General features: G+C 41.1%; 1 protein-coding gene across 1 annotated transcript in view; it reads left to right on the forward strand.

Annotated features, from left to right (window-relative positions):
• Positions 1-1,995: 1,995 nt before the first annotated feature.
• The window catches only part of erbb2 (erb-b2 receptor tyrosine kinase 2), a 49,198-nt gene continuing 38,123 nt past the window's right edge, over positions 1,996-13,070 (forward strand). Inside the window, exon 1 of the mRNA XM_055921771.1 lies at positions 1,996-2,523. Coding sequence (XP_055777746.1) covers positions 2,451-2,523 — 73 coding nt within the window. The 5' untranslated portion in view covers positions 1,996-2,450. The remainder of the gene's footprint in view (positions 2,524-13,070) is intronic.

Below are 13,070 nucleotides of genomic sequence, written 5' to 3' on the forward strand. Positions count from 1 at the left end.
CAATTAATAAGGTTCGGACACCTTCTCCCATTCCTCACATCCCTGACCACTAGCTGCGTCCCCTTTGATTTCAAAACTGCCAGTCGCTCCCCACCTCAAGAAACCAACACTCGACTTTTCTGATGTCAAACTACGGACTGGTATCCCATCTTTCTCTTCTTTCCAAGACACTTGAGCTTGCTGTCTCTAACCAACTCTCTTGCTATCTCTCTCGGAACGATCTTCTTGACCCCAATCAGTCAGGCTTCAAGACGGATCACTCAGTCGAGACTGCTCTCCTCTGTGTCTCGGAGGCTCTCCACACTGCCAAAGCTGACTCTCTCTCCTCTGTTCTCATCCTCTTAGATCTATCTGCAACCTTCGACACCGTGAACTATCTGATCCTCCTCTCCACCCTCTCAGGCCTGGGCGTCTCAGGCTCTGCACACTCTTGGATTGCACCCTACCTGGCAGGCCGCTCCTACCAGGTGACGTGGAGAGGATCTGTGTCTGCACCACATACTCTCACTACTGGTGTCCCCCAGGGCTTGGTTCTAGGCCCTCTCCTCTTCTCTCTATATACCAAATCACTCGGCTCCATCATATCCTCACATGGTCATTCCTATCATTGCTATGCGGATGACACTCAACTACTTTCCTCCTTCCCCCCTTCTGATACCCAGGTGGCGACATGCATCTCTGCATGCCTCGCAGATAGCTCAGCTTGGATGTCGGGCCACCACCTCAAGCTCAACCACGACAAGATGGAGCTGCTCTTCCTCCCAAGGAAGGCCTGACCGTTCCAAGACCTCTCCATCACGGTTGACAACTTAGAATAGCATAGAAATAATGTACATAGAACATATCTACTGCTTCTTAGACATGCTTTTAAGGAAAATGACAGACCTATAACTCACATTTCAATGTGAATTTGGTCAGGTCACCCAGAAAGTTACATATTGCAGCTTTAAAAAAGATGCTGCTTTGCAGTGACTAGGGAAGCTGTCTGTACAGAGCCTCTCACTACTCAACAGTATCTCTCACCACATTGCTAACTTCCCAGGTCTTGCCTTGTAAGGCTCCTTTGAATAGGGCTCCTGTTATTGAAGATCATGACATTTTTGACTTTTCAACTGAAAGTGAAACGGGAAAGGGATCTATTTCTCAACCTTCTTACACTGTTTATGGACCTAACTTGCCCATAATGAGACTACTTTAAGGGAGGTTACTCTACTTTAAGGGTTTACAATTACACTAATTAGACACTTAACTAATTTTGTAGTTTGTGAATTATCAGTAAACAGTTATTATTCATTGATTCAAATTGTATGAAATTGTATGTTGTTTGCCAAATAGTGATCGTATAGGGTATTGGCTGTACGGTAACAATAGGCTTATACAGGTAATAATCCATTACAGCGCAGCCATAAAACCCATCATTTAGCAAACACAAAACTGACTCACACATTTATACACAATGAGTTGAAAAAAAAGAACACAAACTAAGAATTCAATCACTGTTAATAAATAACTTTTAAACCATTTAAAACCTCACTGAGACTAATCTATAACATTTAGGTAGACCATGACTGTGCACTTCTACCCCTAATAGTGTACACTGCTAGGCCTACTACTACCCCCCTTCCCTCCCCCCATCCCTTTCTGGGGAATGCAATATTTCCACAATATAACCTGCCCTAACCTCTTTTGGTTCATGAAGGAAAGGAGATAAGGAAAGGAAATGTTTAAAGATTTTTGGAACCTGGACAATGTCATGCAGTGAAGTAAGGCAAGGGCACCCCTCCACACTGTTGCTATCAATAGCTAACCATATCAATCTTTCACTTTCTGAGAACCTAACATTCAGTCTTGACCGAGAACAAACCTTGTGCAAGACATGGAGCATGTGAACAGATGGACTTTTGAATAGTTTTGTGCAGTTTCCTGATTAGTTATATGCAGTCTGTTGGACTCTGACCCTAACTGATGTTGGTGGAGAGTGGATAGTTGGTATGAATAGAGCTTATTATTCTTCCTCCTAATTTCGCGCTCCCAGAGAAGTGCCTGAGAACAGTGAAGCATTTTAATAAGACTAAATCTACGGCATAGACTTGTATAAGCAATTAATAATTATTTCAAGAACTCAATATGTAGAATCCCAGATAATTCTTCGTCAGACCATTTTGAGTGACTTTCTGACTGAGGCGGGCCGCGGGCGACTCTATTGGGCTGTTGGAGTCAATCGGCCCTATCTGCCACTCCCCATTCAGCCCTTCACGGGAGCGCGCCGACTGGCTGTGTCACGCAAGCCTACTACCGACAGGCGAGCCACAGGCACGGAATTCCGAGGAGGAAGTTACTGGGATTGGAAAAACAACCTCAAAACCAACTGCATGAATAAAGGTGTAGGGGCGCTCCTCTGTAGGAATACAAAAGTGTTGGGTACTATGGACTAGTGGTGGTCGCAATCGATGGAGGCGGCGAGAAGTTTTCTGTTTCTCCGGTTACTGCTGGTCGGACTTTCGGGCGCATTGGGCAGAGAAGGTGGGTCTCACGTTGGATCCTCTTCTCTTTTACACAGTGTCTGAATAATTAAATTAATAAAATGTGATAGGCCTATGTAAAACCTTGGAATAATTGAAAACAATGTGAATTCTCGAAATTGTGGGGAGTTCAACTCGACCCAGAGAGCATGACTTTGTGCTCCGACAATAGACCGCATTCCTATGTGAGTCCAACCACCCCCTCGCACTGATTTCAATGTTGTGGCTCGAGATTTATTAGCCACTATTGATAACGACACACGGTTAAAATGGAAGCGCAGTAAAGAGCTGGAGTTCGCGCTTCATTTGGTAATGCTGTTACAATTTAATGTGTTGTGTTAAAGCGTATAGTGACACAGCGTAGCAAACAGTAGCCTATAGTAACTTAATAAATTGGAGTGAAACAAGTAGGCCGTAAGTAGCCTACGCCGCCAAGAAATATGAGAACCTGCTTAGCAACTTTGTGTGAAAATGGCACTTGTATGAATAGTTGAGAAGAGTTCACTTTTGTGGTAAACAAAATCAAAACAACAGTGATTGCATTGTATGCTCCAAGGGCTCATGACGAGGTCAATTATTCACTGCTTGCGCTAAAGAGGACATTGTCTCATAGAACAGACCACTTGTCACTCTTGAAACTGCAGCACTTCAAATATTAACCAGTGAAAAATGGAAGAGCAAAATATTCTGCAAACACATAGGCCTACGTGTAGGCTACCTCTTTCCAAAGGGCACCATGCATTCATTCACAACAACCAAGCTATTACTGTACAATTGTATTGATGCAATTGTTGTATCTCCAACTTTCTCATATCAAATTCAGTCTTTGTAAGAAGACTAAACAGAATCACAGATACAAACTTTCTCAATGTAGACCTATAGCTAGCCTACATTACCAGTTGTAGCCTATTTTTTTGACATGGAGGCATAACTGACTTATTGTATTTTGCGATCTAAAGTTCAGTTGATTTAACAGCTACCACAACTGACACTTAGTCACCAGCTGCAGACAGTGCATATTGAGTATATTGGTGCGTGTTTCATTAGTTGTTTTGGTTCAAAAACATACATACATACATAAATACACACGTAACTACTAGTCACAGGTGACGTGGTTACCAAATACAATTGCATTGTCTGTAACAGGTCTGTACAGTTTTTGTACCAATCAGTCTCTTTCTTCTTTGGAAGCAAATCATTACCACATTGGTGTTCATAGTAATGTTTTCATTGCGCACAAAGCATCACATTCGAGTCATGTAAATATATTCATATTTTCACTAAAACACTAATAGAAATGGAATCTTCCCGAGCTAAAGCGGGAAGACTTATGGATACACAAATGCACACCCACACGCACACACACACACACCCTTGTTTTTTGATATGTTGATATTCCAAAGGTCAGCTGTTGGGGTTTGATATGCAACTGTGTCAGGGTTCCTATTATATAGGTGGGAACACACTGAAACCTTTGGCTCTATGTCAATGTGCACACTCAGATTAGAGCATGTAGCTTTGTGTGTGTTTGACAGTCTCCACAACCCTTTAACTCTCACACTCCGGTGCACCCATTGACTGAAACTCACTTGGTGGTGATTAAGCCTCTCAAGTTAGTATCACTCACTCTAGTTAAAACTCAATGAAGCACAATGACTCGCTAGTCTGGACACCATGCAACTTAACTGACTAATGACTAGTGCATCCTCTTATCTGTAGGGTCATCCCCAAATTTCCTGGCCTCAGAATACATTTTTAAAATACATTGGTAACCGACCTGCATGCAGGTATTACGCTAATAGTAGTGAGCTCCAGAAGTATTGGGACAGTGACACATTTTGTTGTTGCTCTGGCTCTACTCCAGCACTTTGGATTTGAAATGATACAATGACTGAGGCAGACTGTCAGCTTTAACTTTTACTTGGTACTCATCTCGGATCCGGGAGCACCCTCATCAGTAAAAAAGCTGACTAGCATAGCCTAGCATAGCGCCACAAGTAAATACTAGCATCTAAATATCATGAAATCACAAGTCCAAGACACCAGATGAAAGATACACATCTTGTGAATCCAGCCATTCTGATTTTTAAAATGTTTTACAGGGAAGACACAATATGTATTTCTATTAGCTAACCACGATAGCAAAAGACACAACTTTTTTTTCTCCACCATTTTTTTACTGCATAGGTAGCTATCACAAATTCGACCAAATAAAGATATAAATAGTCACTAACCAAGAAACAACTTCATCAGATGACAGTCTGATAACATATTTATTGTATAGCATATGTTTTGTTCGGAAAATGTGCATATTTCAGGTATAAATCAAAGTTTTACATTGCAGCCACCATCACAAAATCTCACCAAAGCAGCTAGAATAACTACAGAGACCAACGTGAATTACCTAAATACTCATCATAAAACATTTATGAAAAATACACAGCGTACAGCAAATGAAAGACAAAGATCTTGTGAATCCAGCCAATATTTCAGATTATTTAAGTGTTTTACAGTGAAAACACAATTTAGCATTATATTAGCTTACTACAATAGCCAACCACACAGCAGCATTGATTCATGCACGTTAGCGATAGCGAATAAACCAGCAAAAGATATGAAATTTTTCACTAACCTTCTCAAAACTTCATCAGATGACAGTCCTATAACATCATATTACACAATACATATATCGTTTGTTCGAATATGTGCATATTTAGCAGCACAAATCGTGGTTATACAATGAGAATAGTAGCCAAGCTGCCAAACAAAATGTCGGGAGAAATCTTGGGAGAGGCACCTAATCTAATCAATAACTAATCATAAACTTGACATAAAAATACAGGTTGGACAGCAAATGAAAGATACATTAGTTCTTAATGCAACCGCTGTGTTAGATTTTTAAAATTAACATTACTACGACATACAGCGTGCGTTAAAGCGAGACCGCACCGAAATTAATGGCGGAATAGTAGTTTTACATTTTTCAACAGAACAACGAATTAACATCATAAATAGTTCTTACTATTTGATGAGCTTCCATCAGAATCTTGTGCAAGTTGTCCTTTGTCCCGAAGAATCGTTGCTCGGTTGTAGATTGTCGTCTTCAACTTTGGAATTAGCAGCAAACATTAACCATGTGACGAAGACGTGTCCAACTCACTATAACACAGCACAAATGAAATACCGAAAATCGCAATATACTGATATAAACTGATATAACTCGGTTTAAAATAACTACATTATGATGTTTTTAACACCTATATCGAATAAAATCAGAGCCGGATATATCTAAAGCCTATAACGAGAGCTTTTCAGAATGCAATCCTGAGGTCTGTAATGCGTAATGGCGAACGTTGAAAAGACTGCACACCCGGTTCCAAGAGCTTTTATACGGCCTCAGAACTACCCAGAGACCCCATTCCAATTCTCACTCCTTACTGACATCTAGGGGAAGGCGTATGCAGTACATGTCGACCCATAGATTACATGCAAATGTATAAACTGACCCTGGAACAGAGCCCCCGATTTTAGATTTTTCAGTTCCTGACAGGAAGTTTGCTGCAAAATAAGTTCTGTATTACTCACAAATATAATTCAAACGGTTTTAGAAACTAGAGAGTGTTTTCTATCCAATAGTAATAATAATAGGCATATTGTACGAGCAAGAATTGAGTACGAGGCAGTTTAATTTGGGAACGAATTTTTACAAAGTCGAAATAGCGCCCACCTATTGAGAAAAGGTTAATTTGAGGGTATTGTCATCCATATCAGGTGATTAGCAATTACAATACTTTTTGGTACATAGTCCCCCCATTTTAGGGGACCAAACATATTGGTTCAGATTTACTTACTTATATGTGTATTAAAATGGTCAAAAGTTAAGTATTTGAGGGCCTCCTGAGTGGCACAGTGGTCGAAGGCACTGCATTGCAGTCCTAGCTGTGCCGCTAGAGATTCTGGGTTCGAGTCCAGGCTCTGTCGCAGCTTGCCGTGACTAGGAGACCCATGGTGCCGCGCACAATAAATATCATACCCCCCCAAAAATGCTAACCTCCCCTGTTATTGTAATGGGGAGAGGTTAGCATGTCTTGCGGGGGAGTGATGGGGTGATATTTTTTTGACTGTAACTGCTTTATAAATTGTTTTAAGTATGTATTGGCCTTCAGAATGCCTTTTTATAAGTAGAGCCATGCTTTTTAGGCACTTTTTGAGGCAGTTTGCTTTTACCAATATTTTCAACATTATTGACTAGTATTGCTGCAGGTAGAAAATCCTACGAAATACACTATATACACTACCGTTCAAAAGTTCGGAGTCACTTGTATATGTCCTTGTTTTTGAAAGAAAATCACATTTTTTTTGCCCATTAAAATAACATAAATTAATCAGAAATACAGTGGAGAAATTATTAATGTTGTAAATTACTATTGTAGCGTGAAACTGCAGATTTTCTATGGAATATTTACATATCTAAATCATAGACTTAATTATAACATAATAACAGAAATACGAGCCATAGGTCATTTAATATGGTCCAATACGGAAACTATCATCTCAAACAAAACGTTTATTCTTTCAGTGAAATACGGAACCGTTCCGTATTTTATCTAACGGGTGGCATCCATAAGTCTAAATATTCCTGTTACATTGCACAACCTTCAATGTTATGTTATAATTACGGAAAATTCTGGCAATTCTGACAGAGTAGAGGTCGACTGATTATGATTTTTCAACGCCGATACCGATTATTGGAGGAACAAAAAAAGCCAATACCGATTAATCGGACGATTTTTTAAATATATTTTTTATTTGTAATAATGACAATTACAACAATACTGAATGAACACTTATTTTAACTTAATATAATAAATCAAAATCAATTTCGCCCCAAATAAATAAAGAAATATGTTCAATTTAGTTTAAATAGTGCAAAAACAAAGTGTTGAAGAAAGTAAAAGTGCAATATGTGACATGTAAGAAAGCTAACGTTTAAGTTCCTTGCTCAGAACATGAGAACATATGAAAGCTGGTGGTTCCTTTTAACATGAGTCTTCAATATTCCCAGTTAAGAAGTTTTAGGTTGTAGTTATTATAGGAATTATAGTACTATTTCTCTCTATACAATTTGTATTTCATATACCTTTGACTACTGGATGTTCTTATAGGCACTTTAGTATTGCCAGTGTAACAGTATAGCTTCCGTCCCTCTCCTCGCTCCTACCTGGTCTCGAACCAGGAACACATCGACAACAGCCACCCTCGAAGCAGCGTTACCCATGCAGAGCAAGGGGAACAACTACTCCAAGTCTCAGAGCGAGTGATGTTTGAAACGCTATTAGCGCGTACTCCACTAACTAGCTAGCCATTTCACATCGGTTACACCAGCCTAATCTCGGGAGTTGATAGGCTTGAAGTCATAAACAGAAGCATTGCGAAGAGCTGCTGGCAAAACGCACGAAAGTGCGATTTGAATGAATGATTACGAGCATGCTGGTGCCTACCATCGCTCAGTCAGACTGCTCTATCAAATCATAGACTTAATTATAACATAATAACAGAAATACGAGCCATAGGTCATTAATATGGTCCAATCCGGAAACTATCATCTCAAACAAAACGTTTATTCTTTCAGTGAAATACGGAACCGTTCCGTATTTTATCTAACGGGTGGCATCCATCTAACGGGTGGCATCCATAAGTCTAAATATTCCTGTTACATTGCACTACCTTCAATGTTATGTTATAATTACGGATAATTCTGGCAAATTAGTTCGCAACGAGCCAGGCGGCCCAAACTGTTGCATATACCCAGACTCTGCGTGCAATGAACGCAAGAGAAGTGACACAATTTCACCTGGTTAATATTGCCTGTTAACCTGGATTTCTTTTAGCTAAATATGCAGGTTTAAAAATATATACTTCTGTGTATTGATTTGAAGAAAGGCATTGATGTTTATGGTTAGGTACAGTCGTGCAACGATTGTGCTTTTTTCCGCAAATGCGCTTTTGTTTAATCATCCCCCGTTTTGGTGAAGTTGGCTGTCTTTGTTAGGAAGAAATATTCTTCACATAGTTCGCAACGAGCCAGGCGGCCAAAACTGCTGGATATACCCTGACTCTGTTGCAAGAGAAGTGACACAATTTACCTAGTTAAAATAAATTCATGTTAGCAGGCAATATTAACTAAATATGCAGGTTTAAAGATATATACTTGTGTATTGATTTTAAGAAAGGCATTGATGTTTATTGTTAGGTACACGTTGGAGCAACGACAGTCCTTTTTCGCGAATGCACACCGCATCGATTTATATGCAACGCAGGACACGCTAGATAAACTAGTAATATCATCAACCATGTGTAGTTAACTAGTGATTTTGATTGATTGTTTTTTATAAGATAAGTTTAATGCTAGCTAGCAACTTAACTTGACTTCTTACTGCATTCGCGTAACAGGCAGGCTCCTCGTGGAGTGCAATGTAAGGCAGGTGGTTAGAGCGTTGGACTAGTTAACCGTAAGGTTGCAAGATTGAATCCCCGAGCTGACAAGGTAAAAATCTGTCGTTCTGCCCCTGAACAAGGCAGTTAACCCACCGTTCCTAGGCCTTCATTGAAAATAAGAATGTGTTCTAAACTGAATTGCCTAGTGTAAAAAAAAAAAGAAGTGATTTCCGATTGTTATGAATAATTAATCGGCCATTCCGATGAATTGGTCGACCTCTAATACGGAGTCCCATTATCAGCAACCATCACCCCTGTGTTCCATTGGTACATTGTTAGCTAATCCAAGTGTATAATTTTAAAAGGCTATTTGATCATTAGAAAACCCTTTTGCAATTATGTTAGCACAGCTGAAAACTGTTGTCCTTATTTAAAGAAGCAATAAAACTGGCCTTTAGACCAGTTGAGTATCTGGAGAATCAGCATTTGTGGGTTCGATTACCAGCTCAAAATGGCCAGAAACAAATCTCTTTCTTCTGAAATTCGTCAGTCTATTCTTGTTCTGAGAAATGAAGGCTATTCCATGTGAGAAATTGCCAAGAAACTGAAGATCTCGTACAACGCTGTGTACTACTCCCTTCACAGAACAGCGTAAACTGTCTCTAACCAGAATAGAAAGAGGTGTGGGAGGCCGGGTGCACAATTGAGCAAGAGGACAAGTACATTAGTCTGTCTAGTTTGAGAAACAGACACCTCACAAGTCCTCAACTGGCAGCTTCATTAAATAGTACCCACAAACACGTCTCAACGTCAACAGTGAAGAGGCGGCTCCGGGATGCTGGCCTTCTAGGCAGTGTTCCTCTGTCCAGTGTCTGTGTTCTTTTGCCCATCTTAATCTTTTCTTTTTATTGGCCAGTCTGAGATATGGCTTTTTCTTTGCAACTCTGCCTAGATGGACATTTCTAAGTGACCCCAAACTTTTGAATGGTAGTGTATATACAAAAGTATGTGGACATCCCTTGAAATTAGTGGATTTGGCTTTTTCAGCCATACATACCCATTGCTGACAGGTGTCTAAAATTGAACATTGGCAGTAGAATTGCGTTACTGAAGAGCTCCGTGACTTTCAACATGGCATCGTCATAGGATGCCCCCTTTCCAACAAGTCAGTTCGTCAAATTTCTGCCCTGCTAGAGCTGCCCCGGTCAACTGTAAGTGCAGTTATTGTGAAGTGGAAACATCTAGGAGCAACAACTACTCAGCCGCGAAGTGGTAGGCCACACAAGTTCACAGAACGAGACCGCCGAGTGCTGAAGCGCGTAAAAATCATCTGTCCTCGGTTGTAAAACTCAATGCCTAGTTCCAAACTGCCTCTGGAGGCAACGTCAGCACAAGAACTGTTCGTCGGGAGCTTCATAAAATTAGTTTCCATGGCTGAGCTGCCGCACACAAACCTAAAATCACCATGCGCAATGCCAAGTGTCGGCTAGGGTGGTGTAAAGCTCGCCACCATTGGACTCTTAGCAATGGAATGGGTTCTCTGGGGTGATGAATCACGCTTCACCGTCTGGCAGTCCGACAGACAAATCTGTGTTTGGCGGATGCCAGGAGAACACTACCTGTCCGAATGCATAGTGCCAAATGTAAAGTTTGGTGGAGGAGGAATAATGGTCTGGGGCTGTTTTTCATGGTTCAAGCTATGCCCCTTAGTTCCAGTGAAAGGCAATCTTAATGCTACAGCATACAATGACATTCTAGTCGATTCTGTGCATTCAACTTTGTGGCAACAGTCGAGAAGGCCCTTTCCTGTTTCAGCATGACAATCGCCCGTGCACAAAGCAAGGTCCATACAGAAATGATTTGTCAAAATTGGTGTGGAAGAACTTGACTAGCCTGCACAGAGCCCTAACCTCAACCCCATCAAACACCTTCGGTATGAATTGGAACGCCGACTGCGCGCCAGATCTAATCGCCAAACATCAGTGCCCGACCTCACTAATGCTCTTATGGCTGAATGGAAGCAAGTCCCTGCACCAATGTTCTAACATCTCGGGGAAAGCCTTCCCAGAATAATTGAGGCTGTTATAGCAGCAAAGGGAGGACCAACTCTATATTAATGCCCATGATCTTGGAATGAGATGTTTGACGAGCAGGTGTCCATTTACTTTTGGTCATGTAGTGTATGTCTCCAATCAATGTCTGGTTTGTGCGCTAAGCGGGGGGATGGCCTGAGCCAGGGGAAGCGTAGCTCTGCAAATCTTAATCACACACAACCTATTATTTGGGAGGGAATACTATTTGTAGATCAGTTATTCTACACCTCACTTTCCTGAAGCTGATCCTCTCCAACGCTCAAAAGTTGTAGCTAAAAATAGATGAATTAGGGGCGTTAAAGGGGAGAGTCAAACCAACACCTTAACCGTTACTCTAAGAGGTGTGAACCTCTTGGCTTGACACTTGCTGGATCAGGATTCAAGTCCCAGTCGGGGCTACCCCCCCCAAAAAAAATTCTATACATTGGTGTCAGAAGTGCAATGAGGCGTGTACATGTGATGGACTTGGTATAGAGGAGCGAAGGATGGGGGTAGTGTAGCGACCCTAACCCAACACCTAGCGAGCTCATCAAGAGGTTTGGACCTCTTGGCATGATGGTTAAGGTGTTGCCTTGACAGTCGCTAGAGCCAGATTTGAGTCCCGGTCGGGGCTACCCCGGATTCACCACAATACACTTCTATGGTTGGTTTCATTGACTCTACTCTTTAACTGCCCCTAGTTGACCCATTTTTAGCTACAACTTCCGAGTCTGTTGGAGAGGAAAGTCAGCTTGAGCAAAGTGAGATGTAGAATCACTTACCTACAAATAGTATTCCCTACCAAATAATAGGTTTTATGTGCAGAGCTATGCCTACCCTGGCTCAGGCCATCACCCCCGCCAAACACGCATGCACAACCAGGCAATGATTTGATCGGAGACAGTTTGTGCCATTTTAAATAACATTTCCTAGGATTTTATAACTACTGCAACTCTAATGGAAAATGCTGGAAATACCGGTAAAAGCAAAGTGCCCCAAAAAGGGCCTAAAAAGCATGGCCTTTATTATAAGCTTAATATATGTTATTTCATAACACAGCAAAGAAGGACACTTGTTATTTCTGTACTTATTTCTAAGCGTATGAGCATTGAAATTATTGAACATAATGGTAACACATTACTTAAAGCCTGCAGGTATAGTGCTTTACAAGTTGTTATAAGCATATATGAGCTATATGAGCCTTTTATTAACATTTTTATTTAACATTTATTTAACTAGGCAAGTCAATTAAGAACTAATTCTTATTTACAATGAAGGCCTACGCCGGCCAAACCCTAACCCCGACGACGCTGGGCCAATTGTGCGCAGCCCTATGGGACTCCCAATCACGGCCGGTTGTGATACAGCCTGGAATCAAACCAGGGTCTGTAGTGACGCCTCGAGCACTGAGATACTGTGCCTTAGACCGCGGCGCCACTCAGGAGCCCCAATGTCTTTATAATGTCTTATTTTAAAGTTTCACAAGACATTACAAGGCAGTCAGTCAAACATGCTTGTATGACAAGTTTTACAATGCATTATAACTGCCGGCTTAATGTTTGATTGACCTACAGTAAAATACATCCGCGTTTTTCCTTTGGATAAAGCTTGATACCTGTTGATAGAGATGGAGTAAAAAAAGACAAGGATACGACTGGACTGACTGTTGGATGGATGCTACTACAGCATTCAATTTCAGTTTTGTTTTTGAAGCAGATGCGTTTGCTGCAACATTTCCGTCCTAGGACCTTCCACAGGCTGCGTGCAAAAAATAAAATGAACAATCAAATGCAATAGAGCTACGTTTTGTGTATTGAGGTTCTCAACGCAAGGGATGTCTACAGTGAAAAGTTGTATGTGCAAGAGACTCTTTTTCTGATACCGGTCCTCAGATTGGTTTGGAGGAGCAATCATGCATGTATTGTGTGTGTTGCACTCTGCCTGCCATTGTATTGACCTGTGTGTGCGCTTGTGTGTGTGTGTGTGACAAAGAGTGAATGTTCATGCGCATAGAGTACGCTCTGCACTGCAGCAACAG

The sequence above is a fragment of the Salvelinus fontinalis genome, chromosome 1, assembly GCF_029448725.1.
Source record: "Salvelinus fontinalis isolate EN_2023a chromosome 1, ASM2944872v1, whole genome shotgun sequence".
Classification (NCBI taxonomy): domain Eukaryota; kingdom Metazoa; phylum Chordata; class Actinopteri; order Salmoniformes; family Salmonidae; genus Salvelinus; species Salvelinus fontinalis.